The 15781-nt window shown below is 30.3% G+C and overlaps 1 protein-coding gene across 1 annotated transcript; it reads right to left on the bottom strand.

Annotated features, from left to right (window-relative positions):
• Nucleotides 1-307: 307 nt before the first annotated feature.
• Nucleotides 308-3728, bottom strand: LOC111881205 (probable galacturonosyltransferase 6). The gene is made up of 9 exons (XM_023877610.2): nt 3384-3728; nt 3250-3284; nt 2827-2868; nt 2574-2721; nt 2412-2485; nt 1959-2176; nt 1476-1842; nt 869-1396; nt 308-791 (listed from the first exon to the last, which is right to left on the bottom strand). The coding sequence occupies exons 1-9, from the start codon at nt 3466-3468 to the stop codon at nt 519-521; spliced, it is 1770 nt and encodes a 589-aa protein (XP_023733378.1). The 5' UTR covers nt 3469-3728; the 3' UTR covers nt 308-518.
• Nucleotides 3729-15781: the final 12053 nt, after the last annotated feature.

Below are 15781 nucleotides of genomic sequence, written 5' to 3'. Positions count from 1 at the left end.
TAACAAAAAAAATATTACCTGGTTTTCCAATTTTGAAAATTATGCACCTAAGAAATAAAAATATCATTTTTTTGCAAAATACTGCAAGCCCGATGATGTTATTTTAAGTGATAATAATCAGTATTGCATCACACATCCAGACACATACATAAGAATACATTGTAGATGTCTAGTTTAGTAGGTAAAAGTAGGATGAATCTATATACCTTAAGATCCGATTTAAATAACAAACCACATAACAACTTGTACGTAAATAAGCATGCATCTAATATACAAACTACAAGGAGTGCAGTGGACATTTGTAAGGTAAGGTAAGGTAAGGTACACCTGTCGTAGCATCATTCAATTGAAAGTTGTATCTAAAATGAGTAGAGTAGTAATATACACAAAGAAGATCCATTGTGTCGGGAAAAAATAAAAAACTATGGATTGACGGATGTTAGTGTGTAAGAATGAAAAAGAGGAAAATTGTGTTTAATAAGAATTTTGGGTTTTGGTGAGAAATATATGAAGCTATGCTATGCTATGTTGCACTGCTGCAGATATGGATGATCGTATTTGACATGATTCCTCCAATAGGTTTTATATTTTTCAATGCCAATATCTAGCCATGGTTTCATGACCCCATCATAGTGTATAATTGCTGCCTTCTCTATATCTTCCTGCTTGATTCCAGAATGATACCCTAATCCATGAACATGCCATTTTCGCTCCAAATCCATTGTCTGATTGTAAAATGTCAGCCAACCTAATGGCAAGCTGCCCGCTTTCCATATCGGCCTCTTTTTCCCCTGAAACCAAATACGATATGAGCATTTATTTATATGATTTACTATTATTTTAAATAAAAAATATATTACATGCATACCAGTTGCAGGTATTTGTTATAAAGTGTGGTGAGATTCCTTTTTCTCCACTCTCGCATATCAAACAAATTGACACCAAATCCCCATGTGCATGGTTGGTTTGTAAAAGCAGTTGCAACAATGGGATCAGAGAAATTGATTAACAAGTCCATTCGGCGAAATGCAGGATCATGTCCCTGACAGGTGTTGACTGCCCCGTTGACTTTGCCCATCATGTTGACCCGCCAGAGCGAGGTCAAATCCTTTTGTACAACCACATCATGGTCAAGGAGGAGGATTTTATCGAGTGTAGGGAAGATGTGTGGTAGATAGAATCTGAGGTGATTCAGAGCACAAGTGTATCTTGGGTCCTGGGACTCATGGCCCTGGGTGTTTGGTGGGTTGTATTTAGTTGATAACCAATCAAAATTGTCCATGTTGTGGATCTGGACTGTAGCTTTTCCGGGAGGATGTAAAAACAAGAACCACATGGAAAATGCTGCAAAGTTGAGAGAATCTGTCACCACATGAAACACAATTTTCCCTGGCTCCTGCAATTGATCATACAACAACTGTCTGGTTGGATTGAATGAATAATTGGTAATGGAATAAAGCAGTTGAGCAGCTTACCTTTGCGGTGGAAATGGTGGATGCCACCACCACTGCAGAAGCCAGAACATTATCAGAGAACACAGCAAAGTGATAAAGATCTGTTGAATTGCGTACAAGTACATCTGGGTTGCTAGGAAGCTCCCTTTCTTCAGGTTTTAAAGCAAAATATTCAGCTGTAAGCCTCATGGAAAGACAATGAAGCCCCTTTGGTGTAGTTCTTCCAGCCAACTGAATAAGAAACGTTTCTTGCTCCTTCTGTACTCTAACCATTTCTTCAGCATTGTTAGTCATAGCACGAAGCTTCTTCACCATGCCACAGCAATCAGGATAAATTCGCCCAGCTTTCTGCAACGAAACCTCCATGGCCCTCATTCTCTGAACAGCCCTGAACAAATCAATGGTCTCCGATTCAAAAAAAAAAGACAAATCTACCCCTCTCTTACCTAATCTCATGATATATATATATATATATAATATATCACAATGAAATTGACAAGTTACCTCTTAGATAGATCTGAGTCCTTGGTCACATCTCCCATGGCACGTTCTAATTCTTTAATTCGTAACCTTAATTCCTTTATTAAGTGAGCATTGTTAGCAGGTATTGCAAAAGTTAAGTAAGCTTTAGCCCTTATAAGTTGATCTTTCATCTCTTTGATTTTCTTATCCATTGCCCTTCTTCCTTGATCATGTTCAAGTGTTGCACGACCAATCTCTCCCTGCCACATCATCAACAAAACAAATGAAAAGAATAAATGATCATAAATTGCAAAGCTGTTCTAAAACTTTTCAAGTTATGTCATGCTATCAAAACACTATAGAAACCACGACTTAAGAGTTTATTCATATGCAAAAAAATATATAGTTCTACATGGCATTAAAAGTGTGTATTAGAGGCATATTTACAATGTCCATTATTTCCTCTTTCAATTTATATTGAAGCATAGATCAAACCTTTCTCCCTGGAGATAACAACATTTTCTCTTCTTGGCTCTGTCCATTGTTTCCTTTCACATCAGAATCTCCTTCTGAAATTTGATTCAACAGAAATGATTAGTTGTCAACAACAAAATAAGTAATCAATATAGATACTAAGAGGAAACTCAGAAGACCAACCATTTTGTTCTATGAAATCAGTGTTTTTGCCGATTATGGGTTCATCGGACTTGTTATCCACATCTTGGGATCCGAAACTAACAAGTGGATCAACATTTACATCTTTGTACACATTTAAGATGGGTTCCCTAAACCCTTCATCTTCCTCCTAATGCACATCATAGATCATTCACAACCATTAGCAATAAACATTATATATTTCTCTATTCCATGAAATCCGGAATCAAAGACAGAATCTAGCATTTCAATATACCTGCTTTACTAGATTCAGCTTCGGCAAATCCCTCCTGCCTTTCTGGAAAAAAAAAATAGACAAAAGACTCAAGCATCAATTTATGAATCTACGTAAAAAATAAGGGAGAAACATATAACATACTGTAATCAACGAAAAGCATTTTGAAGAACAACTGTGATTTAATTGTTTTTATTCTTTGTTGCAAAACAAATAACAAAATCAAATAGAATGCGGCAATTCCGACTTCCTTATTCCCCTTTTTTCGCCAAAATTCGCTATGATTTAACTATTCTACAACTTTATCGTTTCGAATTTCACTTTGATGGAAACTTGTCATGGAACTGAATAGCATCAGATGTTAAAAACAGGTTCAAGTTTTCTATAATTGATAATAATAATAATTTAAACCCTCGCAACATGAAAAAGGCAATAAGATCATACAAAACTTGATAAGTCTTCAATAAATCCCTTTGATTCTGCATCAAAAAGACACAACAGATGCATCAAACAAACTGCACTTCTAATGATAATCAATCAGACATAAATCAAAACAACAAAAATAAACAAGAACGTACCGTAGAGCAAAAGGATCGGGGCAAAGACAGAGAGGAATAGCAAAGAGAGGATGCATATCCTCGTACGCCGGCGAAACTGCTTCATCAAACGTGAAAAATAACACCAATAAATTTGATCATTTGGAGTGCAGATTGAAATTTTTTGAAGATCGAGATTTGATGGTGGTGGTAGTGGTGACTAGGGTTTTTGAGAATGGTTTTTACCTTATTGGTCGTTGCTGTCAGTAAAACAGCGTGTGATGCTTTGCTGATTTGAGGGGAAATAGGAGAGAGAAGAGATTTAGAGAGAGAAACAAAGGGGACGCGGGGAAGAAGGAGAAGGAGGTGTGAACGCCATGTTCGTGGTATAAATTAAAAATACAAAATATAAAATAAAAAAATGATCGACTGAAATAAAAAAATTGGTTAGTATTTTTAAACAGTAACTTTAACGATTAAAATCTGTAATTATTTTACGATAAATTATATATTACCTAAATGAAATTTTCAGAAGAAAAAAAAAGTATTTACTATTTATTAGTTTGCATTAATACATATGTATAGAAAAGTACATAAACACATATTTGATTTATACATGTGTGCGTGTGTACGTTTTTTAATAATCATGTCAATTATGTACTTAAAAAAAATCCAAGATTAACAAAACGATGGGATAATTACATGGGATGCTATCAATGAAACACAAGTATTATTTACGTTGATTTTCATTTGAATTCTATGTATACAAATAATATTGGTATCTACTCTAATAAATGGAAAAAAAAATTGTCACATGTTAATCTCTCATGAGTTTTGATATTTGTCATTTTGTGATAATTTTGAAATAAATATTATCCACTTGTCAATTTTTGATTTGTTTCAATTTATAAATTTAAAGTCATACATTTATATATGTAATTATTAAATATTATATATATGATATTAAATTACAATAAATACGTTTTTTTCTTTCTTATTTTAAAGTTGTAATGTTGTATATTAAAAAATATTTTCTTTTTACACTTTAATGTTTAATCATTTTTTAAATCAACCCGTAATACACGGGTCTCACACCTAGTTGATGATAAATATATTTAAGTCGGTCCTTCTTTGCTTTGGATTTGTATTTAATTTTAATTTGTTTAATTTGGATTTTGTATGGAATTTATATTTTATTTTATTTTATTGTAATTGTTCAAGAAATTTATTCCGTTTATTTTATAAACAGAAACAGACGAAACCACAATTAACATGAGATTATTGACCATAACATGTTAGTTTGTTACAAAGGACTGCAAACGGTTTAGGATATCCTATTTTGTCGATGCATAGAATCCTTTGTTTGTTATTATAGCTAAAACTGGTTTGCACTAATGAATATAGTTATGTTTTTTTAATAGTTGTAATATTTTAAATTCTGATTTTGTGACATCTTAAAGTCACATTTTATCGTAATAGATAATATTTTGAAAGATAAACAATATTTATAAAGTTATTTATAACGTTTATAGGTTAGTAAATGCGTAAATAATAAGCAATATTCATATACTAATAACTAATTTATAACCCATGAGAACCACAGTTACAAAATTAATTAATTTTTTATAGTAAAAACTCAAAATTCTTAATTAATTATTTTAAATAAATTATTAATTTAGAGTTTTTTTTAATTATATAAATTTAATAATTGATTTAAATAAATATGTGAAATTATATCATTTGTATTATTTTTATTTTAATTTTTATTATAATATTATTAATTTAATGTAATTAAAGTGGAAATTTTAAAATTTGAAATTTGAAATGGAGTTGACAAGTGTATACATTAATTAGGAGACATAATAAGGTGACACATGGCAAAAGAAAAATAAAATATGCATTAATTAGTAGGCCTAATAGGATGACACATGTCAAAAGGAGAATAAAACTATTCTTTTATTAGAATAGAGAATAATTGAATTAATAGAGAGTCATACGTGTCACATGTTTATTTACGGTGTCAAAATAATAAAAAATGAAATAAGCTATTAAAATCAAGCAAACAAAAGGTGTTACAAAAATTTTGAGTTGATATTTAATTATTTACCATTCCAAATTTAAAGTAAACTTGTAGAGCTTAACAGAGAGGAGGGGGGATTTTACTGTTTTTCATAAACACTTACGTCTTAGATATGTGTACTAAAGGGGTATATATATATTAGGTATAGAACCATCAAAATTGACTTCATTTTGATTAAAAACACAATTTTTTTAATTGTTAGCTTCTTCCTATTGCTTTTGAGCTCATATTAATTCTTATTTCATAATTTATCCCCAACATTTACGTATTACGAATGTGTTGTTTATATTAGACATCTAGTAGGCTTCATAACTTTCTTTGACACCTACCATATATATACTTGCATAGTTCTTTTTGATGTGGTATGGGAAGAAGTTTATTGGGTTTTTAATGAACAATTTCAATCTTTCACTATAGTTTTCTATATTAAATATGAAGATTTACAGGCAGTTTATAATGTATTTTTATACATAGCTTGTGGTGCAAAATTTAATATTTAAAACTCCATAAAAATATGTACAAAGCCTATCATCTTGTCTAATAGATAATAGAATAAAGCTAGTAAAGAGATTTGATTGCATTTTGTTAAAACTATGTAGATTTTAATGGTTTTATACCTAATAGTAGGTACATAACAGTCATATATTCCCTAAGCCTATATATATATATATATATATATATATATATATATATATATATATATATATATATATATATATATATATAGGGTTAGGTTCATTTGAGACCACTTATATTTTGTGAGACCGTGAGACGCATTTGTTTATTTTTTTTATTTATTTTTTATTTTTTTTTAGTTAATTCATGTTCCGAAAATAATATTTAAAAAAAGAATTTTTTGATTTTTCCATTTATTTTGCATTTTAAAATTATTTTTAGAATATGTACAGTGTAATATTCTATTTAGAATATTTCACGTATTTTTCAAAAAAAATAGAATTTTTTTTTTATTTTTTTAATTTTTTTTATTTTTTTTAGTTAATTCAAGTTCCGAAAATAATATTTAAAAAAAGAATTTTTAGATTTTTCCATTTATTTTGCATTTTAAAATTATTTTTTAGAATATGTCAGTGAAATATTCTATTTAGAATATTTCACGTATTTTTCAAAAAAAAACGGATTTTTTTTTTATTTTTTTTTATTTTTTTTATATATTTTTTATATATTTTTTAGTTAATTCAAGTTCCGAAAATAACATTTAAAAAAAGAATTTTTGGATTTTTCCATTTATTTTGGATTTTAAAATTATTTTTAGATTTGGTCTCACGGTCTCACAAAATTAAAATGGTCTCAAATGAACCTGAACCTCTATATATATATATATATATATATATATATATATATATATATATATATATATATATATATATCGAAATGGACTCGTGTTTGTTTTAAGTTATTACTGGACTCGTGAAATACACACTTATTTTAACATTTCAAAAGAAGTGTCCAATGGTTGATGGGTGGGGTCCGTTAAATGGTAATATGGTCCTATGATCCAAAGGCCCGTTGAAAAAAAAAGGAGAACAAAATGGCATCCTATATTGGGGCTGATGCACGTTTATTTCGTGCCCCGTCATCATTGAAAAATACTATAATCATGCTTACCGTACAATTTTGATTATTTATTTTACAATTCTTTTAATATTAAATCCAAAGTTAAGATTTAATATAGTTACGAAACATATTTTATTACACGGACTTTAAAACGAGTCTATCACTGAATATAGCACACAGTTTGTTTTTAATGGGTTTTTATGATTTTTTTTTTTTTGGAAAGGGAACTTCCCTAACGAGGGTTTCCGGGCCAGCTTACGCGCACCGACTAATCTCCCGCTGCAAACATGAGACTTTGCCTCATGCCCTGGAGTCACTGCAGGCGAACCTCCATGGCCACAAGGGCTGAGTAGTGCCAAGATTTGAACATGGGTCAATAGGTTATTCACCATATCTTCCACATGCCTTACCAAGTCACCACAACCCAAGTGGTTGAGTTTTTATGATTTTCATAACTTCACAAAATATTCGTGGACTAGATTAAAAGACACACAAAAATAATATTGGTCTTAGGGAACCATATAAAAATAATGTCGTGAATCAACAAAATATTTCGACAAAAATTATGTAACTCGGTTTAAGTTGTTAAAAATGTATACGAACAGAAATATATATATATATATATATATATATATATATATATATATATATATATAGAGAGAGAGAGAGAGAGAGAGGGAGAGAGAGAGAGAGGTAGGTTCCGTTGAGATTAAAAATAAAATAGAGATCTTGAGATTCAACCTCAGCCACGTATTTCACATCTGCCGCAATAATCTTCCCGCGTACCGACGCGGCAGGTCTGGAATAATCATAAATGATTACACAGCGTCGCCCATTCCTTTATCCTCCGCCACCATCCCCACCACCATAACCGCCACCGCCACCACCCCTACCACCACCTCTGACACCATCCGACTCAACCATTGTCACCTCCGTTACTTATACCACCGCTATCTTTGTCACCACTACCTTTTCTGTCACCAACTGTCGTAATCATATTTGATTACTCAGTCTGTGAACAGACATATATGTATAATCATTTATGATTAAACATATATGTATAAACATGTATAATCATATATGATTATACCTCTCTGACATATAATCATTTATGATTAGGCATAGTCCGCTGCTGCCGGTACGCTTGAGTGTTAGAGCGGCAAGTAAGAAATACGTGGTTGAGGTTCAATCTCAAGATCTCTAATTTTTTTTAATCTCAACTTACATGAGTCAAGGGCAATCTTGTATTTTAGCATGAGGATTTTTTAATAATTAATCATAGAGTTTGTTACTATTCTGTTTTAGAAGTTTGCACAAAGTAAACTTCTATGATGTAATGTTCATAGTTTTTTCAATCATTGAAAGATTCAAGTTATTGTTTCTTATTCTTTCATTAAAGATTTATGTGGTATCAGATTGATCTGTTTTCTTCTGTAAAATTTCTTCTCAACAGTTCTTGATTCAATCATGTCTACACCGGATCCTCATTCAATCGATCCTATAAACATTTTTGTTTCAAATCCATTTTATCTTGGATCTTCTGATAGTCCAAGTTTTGTTCTCGTATCCACTCCCTTCAATGGTGTTGGCTTTATAGCTTGGAAACGATCCATGGTACATGAGTTAAGGGCAATCTTATAATTTAGCATGAGAATATTTTAGTAATTAATCATAGAGTTTGTTACTATTCTGTTTTAGAAGTTTGCACACGGTTAACTTCTATATGAAGTATATATGATGTAATGTTTATAGTTTTTTCAATCAGTGAAAGATTCAAGCTATTCTTTCTTATTCTTTCATTGAAGATTTACAAAAACCAAAATACAAATAACACACCATTGCAACTAGACAAATGTATAGCATCAACCATTATTAATTGGTCATTGTAATTAGAAAAAAGGACATAATTACAAAGGAGGTAATTAACAAAAATGACAATATTTATGGCATTTGTAATACACGGGGGGTTTCTGGAATAAAACAGGTCAAAACTTATTTGTATTGTTTTCCCTGTATATATATATGGGACATACCTCTTATAGGAACGTCATTCTTAAAATTTTTGAAAACATTTGGACTCTATCTTTGAAAATCGTGTCTAATATAAGCATATATTCAATATATCGGGTTAGATTTCATGTGAAATTTACTAAGATTTTAAGAAGATAATACTATATTTGTTGTCCGGAATGCGATGATCGATTACAAAATGCTTATAAGAACTCTATAAGATTTTGTATTTGAATGTTATGATTTTTTTTTCGTATTCATGTTATTACTTATTAGAATCTTCGATAGGCCTCATGGCAACCTGTACGTAAAGTAACAACCTTACCTAATAATATAAACTTTGTCTGAAATATTACTTTTATCCCGATTTGAAAAACTAACTTGAATTAACAATCATAGTAATGTTTTTTATGATTGTTTTTTCATTACTATTATAATGTTCTATTATTATTTAATAAGTAACAGTTATTTACATACAACCAAATGTTGTGAATAAGTTTCAAATCCTAAGCAATATTTCAAATCAGTGTCAAAGCTCACCCGAAGCATTAAAGTAAAAATTAAAATGGGTGTTCACATATTTCTTGATGTGGATAAAAGTTATGTGGATAACAATAAAAAAATGGGTTGATAAATTTTCTTCGTGAATTCAATTTGATAAACTCATTTTCATATCAACTAGGTGTGAGACCCATGTATTACATGAGTTTATTTAAAAAAAAAAAAGGGAGAATTTCATATATGCCCCTCTTAAACCTCAAAATATCATATTTGTCCAGCTTAATTTCTTAATATCATATTTAACCTTCATAAACCTTCAAAATATCATATTTGCCCAAATCATTTTTTATAATGTTTTTAATATTTTATAATCATTTTTTATAACTTAAAATTACTATAATAATTAAAAAATTTAACGATATTATCCTTAGTTTTATGATAATGGAATGTGAACTTCTAAATTGTTGGAATGTCGTCCTCTTGACAAACAAAAATATTCATCTTCAACCCTCTCTATGAAATGTATATTTTGATTGTTTAGTTTTTTTTTTTTTTATTATTATGTTGTAGATGAAGGATATTTTAGATATTACCATTGATATTTTGATGTTTAAAAAATGTATATACGATATTTTGATATTTAAGAAGGGCATATATGATATTATGATGTTTAAAAAGAACATATATAATATTTTGAAATTTTATAAATGGTAAATATGATATTTAGAAATTTTATGAAGGGTAAATATGATATTTAGAAATTAAGTTGGATAAATATGATATTTTGATGTTTAAGAAGGGCATATATGAACTTCTCCCAAAAAAAATATGAAATTTTAACAATTTGAGAAGTTTGAATTTATAAGAAAAATGAAAAAGAAAATTTAACTATTAAAATTAATAAGGCTTTAATACATTAAATACATTACATATATAAATCATTTCTAATAAATACCTTACATATATATACTACCTTACATATTAAATGTGGGATTTTAATTTAATAAAATAAAAAATACAATAAAATGACAAGTGGAAAATAGAAAATTCAAAAATTTTAAAAAATGTCATGTGTCCATATGAAGGAGAAGAGGACATGTGGCAAAAAAAAACTTTGATTTATTAAGGAGGATAAGCTATAAAAGATTATTGGTTGTGATGATTGTAATATATATATATATATATATATATATATATATATATATATATATATATATATATATATATATATATATATATATATATATATATATATATATATATATATATATATGGAAAAGTTTAATAAAGAACCATAATTATAGGTTCTTCAAGGAACCAAATATTTTTTTCAATTTCTAGAGCTTATTCTTTATCGGAAAAAAAAAATCTAAAAATATCTAAATTCATATATATTAACATTGTGAATGTGAAAAATATTTTTCGGATTCACCGTATGAATCCGGATTTATGTTGTGAATTTTCGAAGATTCACATTGTGAATTTGACGTAAAAAAAATTCGAATTTTATATCATTGGAAAAAGGATAAAAAGTTATGAATTTCAGTATTTTTAGTTTTTTTTTTTTTTGATAAAAAATAAGTTCTAAAAGTTGAAAAAAGAAGATTGGTTCCTTGGTTAATTATTGTTCTCTATTGAACCTCACCCTATATATATATATATATATATATATATATATATATATATATATATATATATATATATATATATATGGCAAAAGTGAATATGTGGCTCTCATGAATATAACTTTGCATATAGAACCATTCAAAACGACATAGTTTTAAGATAAAATTACACAAATTACATATCTTTAACATTAGGTTTTAGGTTATATGATTTTTCATGTCCGCAGATATCTTCATTTTCTCTTGGGAATTAAAACTCAAGGAGTCGGAAACCTTCAATTTATATATGTTGAGGGATTAAGATAAAATTACACAAATTACATATCTTTAACGTTAGGTTTTAGGTTATATGATTTTTCATGTCCGCAGATATCTTCATTTTCTCTTGGGAATTAAAACTCAAGGAGTCGGAAACCTTCAATTTATATCTGTTGAGGGAATCGTGAAACATTAATTACTTTTTATATTTAATTGTTTTATTTGTAATCATATTGTATTCATATGAACTAGGTGTGTGACCCGTGTATTACACGGGTTTATTAAAAGGTCCAAAAGTAAAATGTGTGAGCAAAAAAAATACCATTCATGCAAGTTTTGATAACCACAAGGACCCTTTATGTAATTTAATCTTAATTAATTTATACTAATAAAATTAATTAATATGAATTCACAAATAGAAGGTATTATCTACATTAATATAATTATACATTAATTAATATATTAATAGAAAGAGAAATTCACAAATAGAAAATTAGTATGTACATTAATTAATATATTAATAAAATTAATTAATATGAGATGGTATTTAATAGGTGGAAGTTGACTAAAAATGAAAAATTCTATAAAAATGACAAGTGGTAGGTCTGGCAATCGTGTCGTGTTCGGGTTGGCGTGTCACGGGTTGGCGGGTTGGCGGGTCAAAATATGCCAACCCAAACACGACCCATTTAAATATACAGGTCACGGGTTGGCGTGTCACGGGTTGGCGGGTTTGGAACATAAACCCATATATGACCCACGAACCCATTTATTTATACGGGTTCACAAGTTGGCGGGTTTGTGGGTTAGATTTGGGTTCGTGGGTCAGATTCCATAAATAAAATTAACAAGTAAACATGAATAAATTCTTGATGGTTGATACAAACATATCTAAATTTTAGACACTTAACTACTTAAGTCTTAAAGTCTTAAACATCCAAATGAAAATTAAAAACATTCATAGAAACATGTTCAATGCCTCAATCGCTCATACAACCATACGCTGATACGTCATTTGATTTAGGAAAAAAATGAGGAAAATCAATTGGTTACAAACTTACTTACGACCTTATAAGTTAGGACCACAAGTCAAAATATAAATACATTTAAAAATAAAAAATATATTTTTTTAATCAAAAATATAAACGGGTTGGCGGGTCAACCCATTTATTTTTTGAGAAACCCATATATGACCCGTTTAATAAACGTGTTGGTAGGTTTGCGGGTTGGCGGGTTGGCGTGTTGAAAAACTCAACCCAAACCCGTTTATTTCGTGTCGTGTCGCGGGTCGTGTCGCGTGTCGTGTCAAGAATTGCCGGCTCTAACAAGTGGATATTAAATAATTCAAAAAATCTAGAAAATGACAAGTGTCAAAATAAATAAGAATAGGACATGTGACAAAATCATTCTTATTTATTAGGGTAGATTAATTACTTTTCATTTATTGTAATTTACAAACAATGGCAGATTGGCAGTGGGATTTCAAGGTTTGTGATCCAGCACAATTTCATATCTATATGTATGATTCGTATACATTAATTGTTCAAGTGATTGTGATTATTTTAACGCACCATTGATATAGATTTATTTTTATATTTGTAAAAGCGTTTTATTGTAATGTAGTTTTGATAATTTTATACATACTTAACAGCCACATATTCATCAAACCATATATATATATATATATATATATATATATATATATATATATATATATATATATATATATATATATATATATATATATATATATATATATATATATAATGATCAATAGAAAATACATAAACCTTTGGAAACCTTAAAGCCTCGAACAATCAATACAAATACATAAAAAAATATTTTGAGACATCTATTCTCTTTTATTTTATTTTATAGAGATAAAAATCATAGATTTTTTAACAAATTTGTTGAAAAACAAAAGTTGAAATTATATATATATATAATTTTGTAGCATCCCAAAAATACGGTCCAAAAATTTCGCTTTAAGTCATTTAATAAAAACTATGTTTCATCAAACATCGTAGTGATAAAGCCACAAGTATAAAAATGTTAGAAATCATGTATCTCAAAAATCTCATATCATCTATCAATGTATCAAAATCATATGTCAAAATATCATAGTGAATCCTCACAGGCTAAAAGTTGTGGTGTGTGCCATACAGTCATCCCGAGCTATTCCCCTTACTAGCGGAAGTACCTGAAAGCAAAACTGAAAATTGTAAGCACGAAGCTTAGTGAGTCTCCCCAAACTGCCACATACCATACATATAATCACATAATAGCATACATTGGGCCTTTCCCACTACATCGAGCCCTGCCCGGCATCAGGCCCCTCCCGGCATCGGACCGAATTATGGTATACATATAACATATCATCAAGCATAACATAAACATATAAAAATTCATCGGGCTTGCCCCGACATCGGACCAAAGTTCGGAACACATAACAAACACATGCAAGAATCACGAAGACATAAAGCATACAAACATTCCTCAGGTTTGCCCCGGCATCAGAACAAAGTCCGGGAACATATAATCTACATCGGGCTAGCCCCGAAATCGGACCCAAGTCTGGTATAAGCTAACATACATAAACGGGTCGGCATTGGTACCTTATACCTGCTTCTACTAGAGGAAAACTCACCTCTCAAGCTTACTACTGAAATCTCGTGTGAGGAATCTCTGATGGCTGCTCTAATCGACTCCCCGACTATCATCATCACAATAAGCACTAAGTCAAAAATTGGTAATTCTTCGAAGGGTAAAATGATCATTTTACCCCTGCTCAAAGTCAACGTTCTGGTCAAAGTCAACATTATGGGTTGACCAACTCGCCGAGTTCTTTAACTCAACAATCCTGAAATTGCGACCCAACTCGCCGAGTCAACCCCCTGAATCGTCGAGTTCTATCGGACTGCTTATGGTCGCGATTTAGGGAATCAACTCATCGAGTCCCTTCACAGACTCGTCGAGTTCTATCTTAAGCTGAAACAGGACAACACGACCCAATTTGTCGAGTTCCCTTATGGAATCGACGAGTTCCTCTATCTATTTGGCCATCTTAACAGATTAAGCCTCTACCATCAGATCCAAAGTCCAAACTTCGTCTATACAATGGAAATGCCCCTTTTTGGGTAAAGTTTCCAACTTTACCCGTTAATAACCCATCTTAATTGGTTTAGCTAAAACCCTAGTTCCTCGGGACATAGATCTTTGTCCAACAGCCTTATTACTCCAAACCAATGCATGAAAACCCAGATATAGGTCCTAGATACCAAAAGAACACGTAAAGCCTCAGACTTTCCTTCCATGCATGGCCTTTTGGGGCACAAAAGGCCATAACAACACCTTAGAGATTGCATGAGGGCTTCAATGGCATACAGCTTGCACCTTTATGCCTTAACAACCCTTAATGATCCTAGATCTGAAAGGATCCTTGCTTCGGACATCCAAACCCTAAGGGTCAAGCTTCTTGAACCAAAACCCTCAAAAAGTGAAAATAAGTAGATCTAATGAATAAATGATCAAGTTAGAGACGTGATTACCAGAAAGTGAAGGGAATGAGATGTTGTTTATGGATCTACAATCTTCTCTTGGAGTCCTCAAGCTTCTTCTTCTTTCACAAGCTTCAAAACACACAAGAACACTCAAAAATGGTTCACACACTCACATAATTCTCTAGGGTTTCATGGATTAGGGTTTGGGACTTGGAGGCTAGAAATGAGGCCAAAAGGTGAGGATTAAGATGCTTAAATAGGGTGCAAAACCCCGAAATTAGGGTTTCACTTGGCATACCTACTCGCCAAGTAGAGGGCTCTCGACTCATCGAGTAGATAGCTTAAAACTCGTGTCCAATACTCATTTCTACTCGACGAGTTTGGGGCTTCCAACTCGTCGAGTAAATCTATCAAAATGAATAATTTATAAATAAATGCGTACCAGGAACCAGACGTTACATTTTTTTTCAACGATTCTACATAAGAAGTAGCGATTGTTATCCTTGTAAAGTAAAAAAAATAGATATCTCAAACTATTTTTTTATACATTTTTAAGGTTTTTATGGTTTTTTTAGGTTTATTCATTTTCTATTGATCATTTTTCTTCTCTCTCTCTCTCTCTCTCTCTCTCTCTCTCTCTCTCTCTCTCTATATATATATATATATATATATATATATATATATATATATATATATATATATATTCAGTGAGGTCTCGTGAGGACACCTTAAAAAAATTGAAAAAAAAAATACAAATCATAAAATCGAATTCAGTGAGATCTTGTGAGGACACCTTAAGAAAATTGAAAAAAATACAAATCATAATAAAATCGAGCATAATACTATATTGAAGAAAAAAAATGGAAAACAAAATTTTAGATCATTAAAATT

Source organism: Lactuca sativa, chromosome 9, assembly GCF_002870075.4.
Source record: "Lactuca sativa cultivar Salinas chromosome 9, Lsat_Salinas_v11, whole genome shotgun sequence".
In the NCBI taxonomy this organism is placed as follows: domain Eukaryota; kingdom Viridiplantae; phylum Streptophyta; class Magnoliopsida; order Asterales; family Asteraceae; genus Lactuca; species Lactuca sativa.
Note: the sequence above shows the minus strand (reverse complement) of the source record. Positions and strands in the feature narration are given on the sequence as shown.